At 34.0% G+C, this 11,175-nt stretch overlaps 1 protein-coding gene and 1 pseudogene across 1 annotated transcript; one reads left to right on the top strand and one right to left on the bottom strand.

Annotated features, from left to right (window-relative positions):
* Nucleotides 1–3,779: 3,779 nt before the first annotated feature.
* LOC149555370 (putative receptor-like protein kinase At1g11050 pseudogene) lies at nucleotides 3,780–5,001 on the top strand (annotated as a pseudogene).
* Nucleotides 5,002–9,983: 4,982 nt separating this feature from the next.
* On the bottom strand, nucleotides 9,984–10,283 carry LOC149555371 (putative receptor-like protein kinase At1g11050). The gene has a single exon (XM_089829370.1). The coding sequence runs from the start codon at nucleotides 10,281–10,283 to the stop codon at nucleotides 9,984–9,986; it is 300 nt and encodes a 99-aa protein (XP_089685496.1).
* Nucleotides 10,284–11,175: the final 892 nt, after the last annotated feature.

Below are 11,175 nucleotides of genomic sequence, written 5' to 3' on the forward strand. Positions count from 1 at the left end.
TATGACTTACACCGAGAGAAACAATGCCTATAAATTAACGATAACAAATCAACCTATCAAAAGATGCATATGTGGTTGTCTCATTCTGTTGCAAAAATAATCCGTGTCCTTGAAAATTACCACAAGGAATGCAATGAGACGAATGCCATGTGAGAAGCTAAGTGTAACCAACTTTGGACAAAATTGACTCTCAACTTTGGCCTTGAGTCGGTGAATGTGGTAACTTAGTTTATTTCCTTTTAGTCTCTCATTACATCATTATCTTTTCAATTTTGTTTAAATCTGAAGTTAGAATAATTGCTAGTTTAGATTGAGATATTTTTTGTTATATTGCAGATTTCTTTAGAGAGGAATGCCATGTTCAAAAGTTTAGAAAATCAATAAGGGACAATGAATAGAAACTTGGAAAAAAATTGTTTCCAGCAATAAACTATGACATCTCACATAAGCTTCCTTAACCTATCCAATGCAGTTGTAACCCATTCATTACGAACCTTGGAAGTGATAAATGCCACTATTTCAAGAGAGGGACTTTGATCTACATGTCCCTACCATTGTATTGTGTTAACTTTGTAGTCAATAGTAACAAAGGCAATGAAAAAAAGGTTGGAGATAAAGAAGATGGTTATAATTATCATGAGGATAGTGAGCACTATCAGAATTCAATCACCTAATCTACAAATTAGAGTAGGGGTTATGGAGACAGATTAAAGGTAACAATTGCTAATGTTTATGGTAGCCATGAGAGAGGTCCTTCATACCTGTAGCAATCAACATCAATTTTTCCCTAGGTTTATTTGCCTCATTGGATTGTATCTTCTTCATTTGGTTTGAGCTCTTGATTTTGATGGTTGTATTTCATTGGTAGCTGGTCCGTGTCTCCTATAGAGACTCTGTCAAGATTATGTTATTGTCCAGGTTATTAGGCAATGAAATCAGAAAATGATACAATGATAACTTTTTTCAGTTTCCCAATTGTGAAATCCCCCAATTAAAATTTTAGTTTTGAATATTTTCCAAAAAACACAACTAAAAGCTAAAAGCCTTTATTTGAAATACATAATCTACACATTCCTACTATGCCCCAAATGTCAACTTTATAATAGGATATGGAGCTTAATAAAAAGAATTATGCAATTGAAAGTGGATTTCCATCAATATCAATGAAATCATGATGGGATATAACTATATGAGTCATGATGGGTTTGTATGCAAATTATCAAAGCATTAAAAAGGGGCACAAAGTGTTTGACACATGTAGTTAGCTTGTTGCTAGAGAGTTAGCTAGCAATAAGATGGTTATGCTCATCCTTCTCTTCATTGCACTTTTCTACCAAAGCTAACATATTTTTTTTGTATGAGCTACAATTTTGACCGAATAAAGTTAGTAGGTTGGGGACCCTATACTAAAACCACATTAAGTATTTATAGAACATTACAAGTGTTTGGCCTTGGTATTAATTTATGTCACTTGGAAATATAAGAAGTTGTAGATATCATATGAAATTTGTATAAGGATTTTTTTTTCTGCAATCCAAATCTAGAGGCAACAAAAAAATTATCGTGGTAGAACTAAAAATAGAATTAGGGTTCTTCATTGTTTTTGAAAATCAGAGATACACAAAAAAGAAAATTTTGGAACAAACTCCTATTTAAGATAAGCAATAAGAAATATCCTTGGCGTGTTTCTCAAGTGGAAATCTTTATAAGGTTCAAAGATGGGTTGTCACAAATAGTATTAGAGCATGATCTACCATCCTCATCCTACAATCCTGATGGACAAAATTTAAAGACTGGAAATTGAAGAATATATTAAGATTAGCAAAAGAGAAGAATAGAAAATATTTGATCCCAATCAACAAGAAATACAATGAGTTCCAATATGGGTAGCTAATAAGAAATAATAATAAAAAGAGGAATTTGAAGGGAGAATACTCTCACCATTGCATCCACGATCATGTCATTACTTATACCAAATGACAAACCCAAGAACTGCAATATCTATACACAAAAATAAAACTCTGTAATGTTAATTTGTTTACTTTATTAGAAACTTGTAAAGATATTAGAACTAGGTCAAGAAAGTCCATGACCAGATTGTTTTGACAAGTCTTACTCAAAACCCTCTTCCGGGAACTAATCTAGTAGACATGTATAGTAAGTATACAAGTGTAGAAGGTGTACATCAAATAATTGACAAAATGTTTGAAAAAGATTCATTTTAATGGAATGTAATGATCAAATGGTATGTTCTATATAGACTATATGAAAATGGAATAATACTATAATGTCAAATGCAACAAAAAGTTTTAGAGCTTAGTAGTAGAATATACCCATTTGTACTAAAGACATGCACTAGCTTATCGGATCTGGAAAAAGGGTTTCTTGAGGAACTAGATAGGAGGAGAATTGAATCATCACCTAGATGAAGTTCATTTAGATGGAAAGATAGATAGAAATAAGGGATAAAGTAGCAAGGATAAAAATCATCAAAAGCACATATACAATGGAAGCATTTTAGATTTGTTCTATCCATATCCATTGGGGTTTGCAAGAGGAAGATTAACAAAATATATACATAAAAATGAGATTTGAAACTCATCTACAAATACTGTTAATGCAAAAATAAAAAATAAATTAATAATGTTCGAAACAATCAAACAATGCACCGTATGTGCATGAAAGGAATATAGAAGGTAAGGGGCTTCATTGAATGCAATGTTATGAAAACAACACAATCTACATATCTCAAAATCTGACCATCCCACTCTTGTTGTGGACTTCGCTCCTCTTTGCCCTTCAAATGTTGTAGAAACTTCTTGCCAATGTTGTAAAACAAACCCCTACACAACCGTATTTAGACACATCACATAAAAAAGAATAACAATGAACCCTGCACTCAAAAAGCAATGAAACCCTGCTCCATACTTGGTAAAAATGGAGGATAAAAGTTTCCTTCACCTACTACCAATGATCGTGAGCTGAGAATGAGCAACAAACAAAAGTGAGGGCAAATATAAAGTTGAGGGCACAGACCCAAAATTTTATATTTTCTAACAAAGTAATAAATGGAATAGGAATAAAAATTCCTATTCCACCTATTTAGGTGGAATTGTGTATGTCCCTTTTTTGGACAAAATTGGAATACTTATTCTCATTGTATTCCTATTCGGAATTCAACATTGTTGCACCCAAATAGAGAATAGAGATACACACATGCCTATTCCAGTGGTATTCCCATTGCCAAATGAGTCCTAACTAAATACATTTACATCTCAACCATGGATCCAAAGTAATTGCTTTTTGCCTCTTTGCAATTTGTGATAGAATATATAGTTGTGTTTCCTTTCGATCCTTTGTAGAGGGAGGCGTGGCTGCCAGCTAGTTTACAATTCAACAAATCTTCCAACCTTGGCTAAGAGAAAATATGTAAGCTTCCCTCTTTTGTATAATACTCCAAATGCCATTTCAAAGCCAATAGATTCCCTCTCTATAGAATCAGTGGGTACCATCCATCAATATGGTCAACATGAACATGATTGTTGACCAATCTTGAAAAGCGAAGAACACTTGTTCCTAGAAGCTCAACATTCGAATATTTTGCTACGACACCTTGTCCTATTAAGCTGCTATGCCCCACTCGAAACAAAATCGGGGATAATTCTGAGCATCCAAGATGAAACTACAAACATGAAAGGGCATTTTTGGACTCGGTCTGTAGCAACTTGATATAGCAACAACATTCTCAGTTCAAAATATCGATGAAAATGTAGGCGTTCATGGTGATGTTGGTACAGGCGGTTTTACCCATCATTAAGCCAGCTGTATTCTCGACCATTGCAAGATCATGCTGATGTAGGTGCTGCCATGGCTATGAGCATTATACGAATCGTTCGTTACTGGTAGAGGGTGAGGACGAAGCACAGGCATTTTAAGAGATTAATAAAGAAAAGCCTTCTGATCAACGGCGTGAAGCTGAAGATGGGCGTAGTGTGGTTCAATGAAGGGCAAATCAAGAAAGCCATGAATGATTTCAGTTGCGCAAATTTAATCGAGCAGGGGAGTTTTGGAATGGTGTACAAGGGAAAACTTCCCGATGGTCGGATGATTTCCATGAAGAGAATGAAGAAGTGCTCTGTCAATGATGATGCAGATTTTTGGAACGAGGTGGAGATTCAGAGCAGCTTTCGCCATCAAAATTTGGTGGCTCTGTGAGGTTTTGGCATTGGCAGTGACGACAAAGACGGGTTCCAGTGGTTTCTCATTTACAACTACCTCACCAATGGTAGTCTCGATCAACACCTTTTTAGAAATGCCGCCAGTAGAATGCTGAGATGGGAGCAGAGGAAGAAGATTATAACTGAGATTGCAAAGGGGTTATGTCATCTCCATTCTGGTGTTCGGCCAGCGATATATCAATGAGATATAAAGGACAATAACATTCTGCTAGATGAGGACATCAATGCCCACATTGCTGATTTTGGGTTGGCGAGGTTGGCGAGTGAAGGGGAATCACATCTCATGTCAAAAATAAGAGGGACGCATGGGTATTTGGCGCCGGAGTATGCTCTGTATGGAATTCTTACAGATCAGAGTGATGTGTATAGCTTTGGAGTTGTGTTGTTGGAAATCATGAGCGGTAGAAGGGCTCTAGATATCTCTGTGGAATGTTCGACTGAATACCTTATTACTGATTGGGCATGGAAGCTCCTGGAAACAAGTAAAGTAGTTGAATTGATAGATTGGAGAATGCACGAGAGTGAAGAGGTGAAAACAATGGATAGGTTTGTTAAGGTGGGTATTTTGTGTACTCACGTTAATCTGGCTTTAAGGCCGAGCATGGCAGAGGCATTAAAGATGTTGGAGGGAGAGGCTGTCATTCCGGCAATACCAGAAAAGCCTTTGCTAGTAGCAAATCATAGAGCGGCAAACAATGGAAAGGCGTTTCTCAGCGTTATAGAGAGCTATCCTTCCTTCAACTTGTCTGTCATTGGAAGATAGGTGGCGCTCATGGGTTGTAACCCATGATGGCCCAATACATGAATTGTTTATTCGTTGCTGGTCATGTTTTTTATGGAAATATCTCAGCGGAGATGCCGATGTCCTTGTTGTTTCTAAGAGAGAAGTGAGCTGCTAAGAAATGCAGTGTTCTTTATTTTTTATTTTTCTTGCTTGGTCTCCATTCATAAAGAAGTTTTACTCATTTCGAACTGGAACTCGAATAGTATTAGGCTGAAATTTTTGTGTTCAAAAATTAAGAAATGTCAACTATTCATGCATTTTATTAAATTTATCCAATCTACAAGAATTAGCCTTATGAAACAAAGAAAAGACCTATAAATATAAAATATTTATTTTAATGTAGAATGCATTTATATCTTAAATTGATTGCTTACTTGAAATTTAGGAATAATGATTTAAATGTCAATAAATGAAAAAAGGTTTTAAAATGTTTACATGAGTTAGTATATTTTTTAACAATTATTTCTAATTTTATCTTTTAAAATGTTTAGATATACTTTGAACAAGAGGACCTTTTATAGAACTAGGGTTTTTTTTCTTAAATAAGTGGAGGATAGATTTTTTCTATGATATAATTATAGTGTTTCAACATGAAACAAAGACAACTTCACTACTCCAAGAAACCTAATAATACTAAATTTATCTAATCTACAATTTTTACTTGAATTAGCCTTATGAAACAAACCAAAAATCTATAAATATAAAATATTTATTTTAATGTAGAATGTATTTATATCTTAAATTGATTTCTTACTTGAAATTTGGAATAAAGATTTAGGTGTCAATAAATGAAAAAAGGTTTTAAAATGTTCATATGAATTAGCATATTTTTTAACAATTATTTCTAATTTTATCCTTTAAAATGTTTAGATATAATTTTAACAATAGGACCTTTTTAGCATCAAGATTTTTTTCTTAATAATAATTGGAGGATAGATTTCTTCTATGATATAATTATAGTGTTTCAACATGAAACAAGGACAACAACACAACTCCAAGAAACCTCATTTTCCATAATATTTTATATGAAATCAAATCCCTTCTCAAAAATTGATTTATGTCCTTCATGACAACAACCAGCAACAACTTATCTTGCACCATGATCTTGCTCTATGTTTCTAGTATTGCATTGCACAATTACTTCAATATTTTAGTGAATGTTCAGTTGCATGAGAGCATATGCTTCTAGATTTCTTTGTATTTAGATGATTGAGTTGAATGCAAGTTGTAGTGCCATTATAGATTATGTGTTTTGACATATTTCATAACCTAAGGCTACTATAATGCTCCCTTTACTTAGACTTCAAACATAGTTTTCTTAAGGAAATATTCTACAAGATTGAGAAAGGACTAATGATCACATAATAACATCATATAAATATGACTCAACAGAAAAAAAGTTCACTCTTTTTAATTGCTTTCTTAGATGCTTTAATATATAAGACAATTTAATATAGTTATATAAAAAAGGAAAAATGTCATAACCCCATTTTTATTTTTTATTTTCATAATGGAAAATTAATAACTTTTCCAAGATAATTATCTGAGTCAAAGTAGAAAATAGTTAAACTATCTAACATGCAATGTTTAATTCTTACTACATTAATGGAGTAAACAAAACATATTTAACCAATTATAAAATTTAAAAATAAACAATGTCATATTGTGAAATATTAAATCCTAGTGGATCCTTATAGAGGCAGTCAAACATAAATAAATTTAAGTCTAGATGCTATTTATATAGCATGAAAGACTCTTGGTAGGAGGATTATGAGGGCAGGGGGGGGGGGGGAGGCTAAGATTGATTTTCAGCCTTCACAATTTGAAATCAAGAGCAATAGATAGATTATTTGGAAGGCTTGAAGGACTAAGGCTATTTTAGAAGTTATCCATGTAACTTTTAGGTTTTTTATTTTTCTTACATAAGTTCTACTCAACAATTTAAGTGTGAAATATTCTCATAAGCAACTTTAGACTCCTATATTTCATTATGCTTTGTCGACTTTGTATGACTCTTTTGACTTAATTGGATGTTTGTTGACCCAATTCATAATGGTTAGCTGATATAAATGTTTGATAGCTTTGCTATTTTTACATGTGATGTATTTGATTATGATGCGTTATCATTGTTAGAGTGGTCATTATCGTTGCATGAAAAGATCAACCTATCAATGCCTAATACAACTATTAAACTTATATAATTCATAGGAGGTAGTTAGTTCCTTGTCACAAATCTGGAGGGGAGCACTGACTATTTTGTGGCTAGAAATAAATTGAAGGTTCTTTTTTATTTGGAACTTGTGGCTAGAAATAAATTGGATCTTTCAATATTTGGAAATTATAAGTGCTCTTCCATGAAGAATTATTATTTAGATCATTCATGTAATTATTCTTTCAAAATGTAACTTGTTAGTGAACCTATGGATCCTAGTGATCTAGTTATGATATGGAATCTGGATATTGCTGATTGTAGGGCTAACCCCTTAGCAAGAAGGAAATTAAGGTATGCCAAAAAAAAAAATATTAAATAAGGAAGGTGGTTCATCCATTTGAGGGATTTTTAAAAGTTAAAATGAATTGGTCTTCTAGAAGGAAATGTGGACATGCATGAATCAATGGTGTTGGTAGGGACAATAGTGAAGTATTGTGCTCCTCTTTTCCTTCTATATCCATTCTTTGTGCTATAGAAAAGGGTTCTACCTTGATTTAAAAATAGATTATTTTTTCACTCAAGTTGCACTCAATATGTTAAATAGTAAACATTTGGAGGAAGCTAATTGGTAAGTATTTTTACTAGTAAGATAAGTCCTTAATTGATAATCCTAGATGGATTATATGTTTTTATTTGTCATACTTTGAGGAAGTAGAAAAATGTAGTAGCTTTCTTAGTAAATGAATTTCTGAGAACTAAGGTGGGTAGAGTATGGACTATGAAGTCTCCTGAGATTGATTATAAAGGGGATAAGAACAAAATTATTTCCAAAATCCATATGAAACTATCAAATTTTATATGTTCCTAGATTTGATTGTGTAATTATTTTTGCATCAACATTTTAGACCACACTTTGTGATCCATCATTAAGTTAAGAGAAAGTGACACTCTATTTCTCTCATGACACTCTATTTCTCTTATCATGATGATGGATCATAGAATGTGATTTGAAACATTGATGCAAAAATAATCACACAGTCGAATCCAGGAAAAAAATATAAAGAGGGTGTGGATAAGTTAAATATGGATTCCATAAAGTTGACTAGTTGTGACCTCTTTCAATTTGATTTTGTCTTTTCCTTGAGCTTTATTGTGTTGCTCTTAGGTTTTTCTTTGTATGTCTTGATTTATTTTGAATAAATTAATTACCCCTCTTTTCTAAATATAATATTGCACCTTTCTCTTAAATTCTAAACATTTGATGTCAGAAAGAGGGTATACAAATTTTCAACAAGCATGTGTAATTTTATTCTACATTCAAATAATTTTTTTTAATAAATCAAAATAATTGCAACACCACTCAATTACATGCAAAATTGACAAAAAGAAGATAAGTGCATATTTCCATATATAGCTTCTAAAGTGATCAAAACTTTTTAAAACATGAATATATTTAAGTATGCAAAAATTGCTTTTAAAGCAATGAAGACTCTTAAAAATATAGAAAATACTAATTATAAAATATCAAAATGCTAAAAATTAAATTTAAAATAACTTCCTAAAACACTTCAACTCCATTCTTGACAGTATTATCCAATGATTTTTTTTTTTAAACATAGAATTTTTTATCTATACAAGATTTACTTTTAAAGAAATGAATCTTAAAAATACACAATATGCTATTTATAAATAATCAACATTCTCAAAACCTTGTAAAACACTACAAATCTATTCTTGACATTATTATTCAATAAAAATATGCTAGCATGATTTTATTGGCAAAGCCATGCAAGGTATTTAAATTATGTTTTTGAGAAGTAAAGGTCTTGTGAGAATTTTATTTTTTGAACACAAGATTATTTAGAATTTTTTGTTGGAAAATAAGAGTTCCTAACTTTTAGAATTTTTCCTACAAACATGATTTTTTTGTCACGTGTCAATCATTTCTCAATAATTTGACACTTCTCAAGAAATTTTCTTTAAATATTATTTTAAAATCTAACAATATGAACTCTATTTTTTATAGAATTCTCCCTCCACAGACCCTTAAAATTCAAATACTTAAGCTAAAATTCCAATAATAAAATTTATAAAAAATAATCTAACATTAAAAGAAAAACCATATGATTATTTTTTTTTTAAATGTTAAGCTTGGGATATAAGATATATTTTAGTACATGGCAGACATGCTCTAGACTTATTCGATATTAAAGCGATTGTAATTGTAAGGTACCGAATGATAGCACTTTAATGGTTCGAGCATCACATACAAGATCAAAATAATCAGATTTTCCTTTGCAGACCAAAACTACATCGCTTGCTTTGTACATTACCCTAATTCCTTGAACTGAGTTTCATTTCCGCAAAAGGACGAAAGCGTGCGTTGTTATTATGCCACGAACAAACTTTATGGTTTTCAATGTCTAACGTTAAAAATTAAGTTCAACGATTGTACATTTGATGATGTAGCTACATATATTTAGTAGCTGAAAAAATATTGTGCCTCCTAAATCATTAAAATTCGAACATCTGGTATCTTATTGCAAATGTAAGCCAAAAGAAGATATCGTATATGAAAGAATGATTTTAATACACAGTTTTCTTGGGTTCAATATTTTCCCACAACAGGAGACCGCATTACATGAAATGCAGGCACGGCCGCCGCCTATTTTGTCCAGACGGACTAGTTGAAAGAAGGGTTTAAAAATCTGAGAAAATCTGTCTCGTCAGCCTCCGCTCTATGAATTACTACAGGTTGGGGTTTTTCTGGCACACAAAATTCCCAGTATTACAAATCTCTCCATTGTTTTCACCTCTTCTCTCTCCCGCATTCTATTGGATGCCTTGAGATGCCCAATCCACAGCCCTTCTGCCGCTCATGATTTCCAAAGCTGTACACATCACAACGATCTGTCAGCAGTCCAGTCAGAGAATACTCCGGTGCCTGCCCTTCCCTTGTTGCAAGCCCAAAATCTGCAATGCAGGGATTCATGTCGTCAACCAACAGAATATTGTCGGCCTTGATGTCTCTGTGATATATCGCCGGCCGAACGCCGCAATGCAGATAACATAATCTTCTTCCTCTGCTCCCATGACAATGCTCTCCCATTTCTAATTATCCCTCCAAAAATAAGTTGATCCAGGCTGCCATTAGCGAGATAGTCGCAAACGAGAAACCGCCAACGCCGAAACCACGGAGAGCCAACAAATTCCGGTGGCGAAAGCTGCTCATCATCTCCACCTCATTCCAGAAATCGTCGACAGAGCACTTCTTCATTCTCTTGATGGCGATCATCTGCCCGTCGAGAAGTCTGCCCTGCCCGATTAAATTGGTGCAACTGAAATTGTTCGTTGCCTCCTCCATTTGCCGCGCATTGAACCGCACTGGGCCAAGGTTTTCATGGAAAGAGCAATCCATTTTCTTCACAGCAATAATCTCATGAGCTTCACCAAGTCTTCCCTTACACACTATTCGGTCGAAATTACCCTGATGGATTATAATGGCGCAACTAAAATTCTTCGTTGCATCCTTGATTAGCGGTATATTGAACCGGACTACGCCCATGTGGATTCTCGCAAAACACCTAATTTTGGCCCTTGCACAGCACCAGTAACTGATTCCCACGCTGCAGAACAAGATCATAGCCATGGCTGCCATCACCAGGAAGACCTCCATTTTCACCAATTATTTTCACAGAGGTGTAGGGCCCATTTGCCATTGCACCAAAAGCCATAACTGTTAGTGAACATGGAACACCACATAATTAACCACATGTGGGTAGGGGAGCGTGTCGCATCACCCAAGAATCTCCCCCTCAACGCGCATACCAGGCACTTACGCGGGTCGGGAAGGCGCCGGAAAGATTTGAACCCATGATACCAATTGTAGGGCCCATTTGCCATTGCACCAAAAGCCATGACTGTTAGTGAACATGGAACACCACATAATTAACCACCTGTGGGCAGGGGAGCACGTCCCATCACCCAACAAGAGGATCTTT

The sequence above is a fragment of the Cupressus sempervirens genome, chromosome 5 (assembly GCF_028749045.1).
Source record: "Cupressus sempervirens isolate cs-2001-9-10 chromosome 5, ASM2874904v1, whole genome shotgun sequence".
Lineage (NCBI taxonomy): Eukaryota > Viridiplantae > Streptophyta > Pinopsida > Cupressales > Cupressaceae > Cupressus > Cupressus sempervirens.

Bases quoted from the DNA above. Each gene is read 5' to 3' on its own strand.
- LOC149555371 (XM_089829370.1), bottom strand. From the start codon at position 10,283: ATGGGAGAGCATTGTCATGGGAGCAGAGGAAGAAGATTATGTTATCTG.